A 1,988-nucleotide genomic window follows, 5' to 3' on the forward strand; every position below is an offset into this window, starting at 1 on the left:
CGCACAGAAAATGAGAGTTCTCAAGACTCAAAAGCACGTGCAAATGATACGTTCCATCATCTGTCATCGCGTTATAAGCGCGGATCCTGCGGGAATGAGTAGAATTATTATTAATAGCCGCAACCCCGCGCCGAAATTCAAGTTTTGCTCTGTGTTCTCTGCTAATAACCCGACTGTGAATGATGCGAGCGGCGTCACTATGTTGTCAGTGAGAAGCTGCAAGCACCTTCTGATCAATAATCAAAAATTCTGATCAAAAATTAGTCTTCTTAATACGAGGTGACATTTGACAAAGTGATTTACAGGGGCATTTTCTTTTTACCTTTTGTAAATGTTTTTTTTTTTTTTATTATTAATTGTATGCAGTGTTTCCTCTAGGATTTTTTCCAGCTGTGGTGGCAGGACTATTTCTCATGGACCACGCCTCCTCCCCACCCAAGAATCACGTGCACTCAGAATTGAATTTATTTGAACTAAAAAAGACAAGTAAATAGTAAATAATAAAATAAGAACAAATAAATGAATGACAAGTTAGGTCTAACTATAATCTATTCAACTGTAAAACAACACTAGATAGTCTTCACTGTATAATGAAAGACAGAAGCAGGTTTATTTAGGCTGCTGTCTCTTTAAGACCTCATGCACGGATCTAATATACCAGAACAACAACAACAAAAATGCGCTACATGTTTCTTTTCCCTTTATTTTTTCCAATTAACAGAAATCCGTCGTAGCGACGGAAAACTTTAATCCCTGAACGCGCCTTTAAATGAAAAAAAAAAGCGTGAAACTATCGTGCGCTACATCGAACATTTTTTCTATCATTATCGATTATGGTGTACCGCCGATAAATACCGATACAGTTTTATCGCCCAGGCCTACTTTGAATGCAATGTAAGTCGCTTTGGATAAGCAAGCCCTTGTGGTTTGCAAATTAATTATTTTAATTCAACTTGAATCCATGTGTATTTGAATGTTTACTCCGTCAGTGCATTACTGTGAAGAGGACTGTGGTACTAGTTACTGTAGTGAACCTCTGAAATCATACATTATATGAGACGCAGGTGTCATTACCCATCATGCACTGAACTGATGACTGATGGTTAGTGTGTACTCACATTTCCCTGGACTCAGATTCTGGTTGACAATCACCTTTATCTCTCCGTTAGTTTCTTTGAGTCCAGCCTGAAGATCAGAGACAGACAGAAGAATCACAGTAAACAGGAAGTTCATCACCAGATGACTCTCTTCCAAGGCTTCTTTGAAATTATGATGATCAAATGTGCTGGGATCAGCATAAACATGATGATATAATTGGCTGCTGGTTGTGTTTAATAATCTCTGGTGTAACCTAGGGCTGGACGATATGGCCAAAATTTATATCACGATATATTTCTTAATTTCGGTCGATACGATATAATTCCGATATCGATATGAACACTATTTATCTGAAATAGAAATCTTTTGTAACATTATGTAACATTATAAATGCCTTTATCATCACTTTTGATCAATTTTAAGCATCCTTGCTAAATAAAATTATTAATTTCTATAATTTCTTTCCCAAAAAATGTATCAAAATTATACTGAATGGAATAGTGTATAATGTTACAAAAGCTTTTTATTTCAGATAAATGCTGATATTTGGATCTTTCTATTCATCAAAGAATCCTGAAAAAAAAAATGTACTCAACTGTTTTAAATATTGATAATCAGCAAATCAGCATATTAGAATGATTTCTGAAGGATCATGTGACACTGAAGTCTGGAGTAATGATGCTGAAAATTTAGCTATGTATGATCACAGAAATAAATTACATTTTAAAATCTATTCAAAATAGAAAGCAATTTTAAATAGTAAAAATATTTCAAAATTTTACTGTTTTTGCTGTACTTTGGATCAAATAAATGCAGCCTTGTTGAGCAGAAGAGAATTATAAAAAAAAATAAAAAATACAACAACATTAAAAATCTTACTGTTCAAAAAC

At 34.1% G+C, this 1,988-nt stretch overlaps 1 protein-coding gene across 3 annotated transcripts in view; it reads right to left on the bottom strand.

The window, feature by feature from the left end:
- tfdp1b (transcription factor Dp-1, b) overlaps positions 1 to 1,988 on the bottom strand; it is a 40,896-nt gene that overhangs the window by 28,017 nt on the left and 10,891 nt on the right. For all 3 annotated transcript variants that reach the window (XR_001630342.1, XM_016441599.1, XM_016441587.1), the window contains exon 3: positions 1,119 to 1,185. Coding sequence is in view for 2 of the 3 variants with exons in the window: in XM_016441599.1 (XP_016297085.1) it covers positions 1,119 to 1,185 (67 nt within the window). In the remaining variant the exon portion in view is untranslated. The remainder of the gene's footprint in view (positions 1 to 1,118; positions 1,186 to 1,988) is intronic.

The sequence above is a fragment of the Sinocyclocheilus anshuiensis genome, unplaced genomic scaffold, assembly GCF_001515605.1.
Source record: "Sinocyclocheilus anshuiensis isolate Anshui unplaced genomic scaffold, SAMN03320099.WGS_v1.1 scaffold2063, whole genome shotgun sequence".
In the NCBI taxonomy this organism is placed as follows: domain Eukaryota; kingdom Metazoa; phylum Chordata; class Actinopteri; order Cypriniformes; family Cyprinidae; genus Sinocyclocheilus; species Sinocyclocheilus anshuiensis.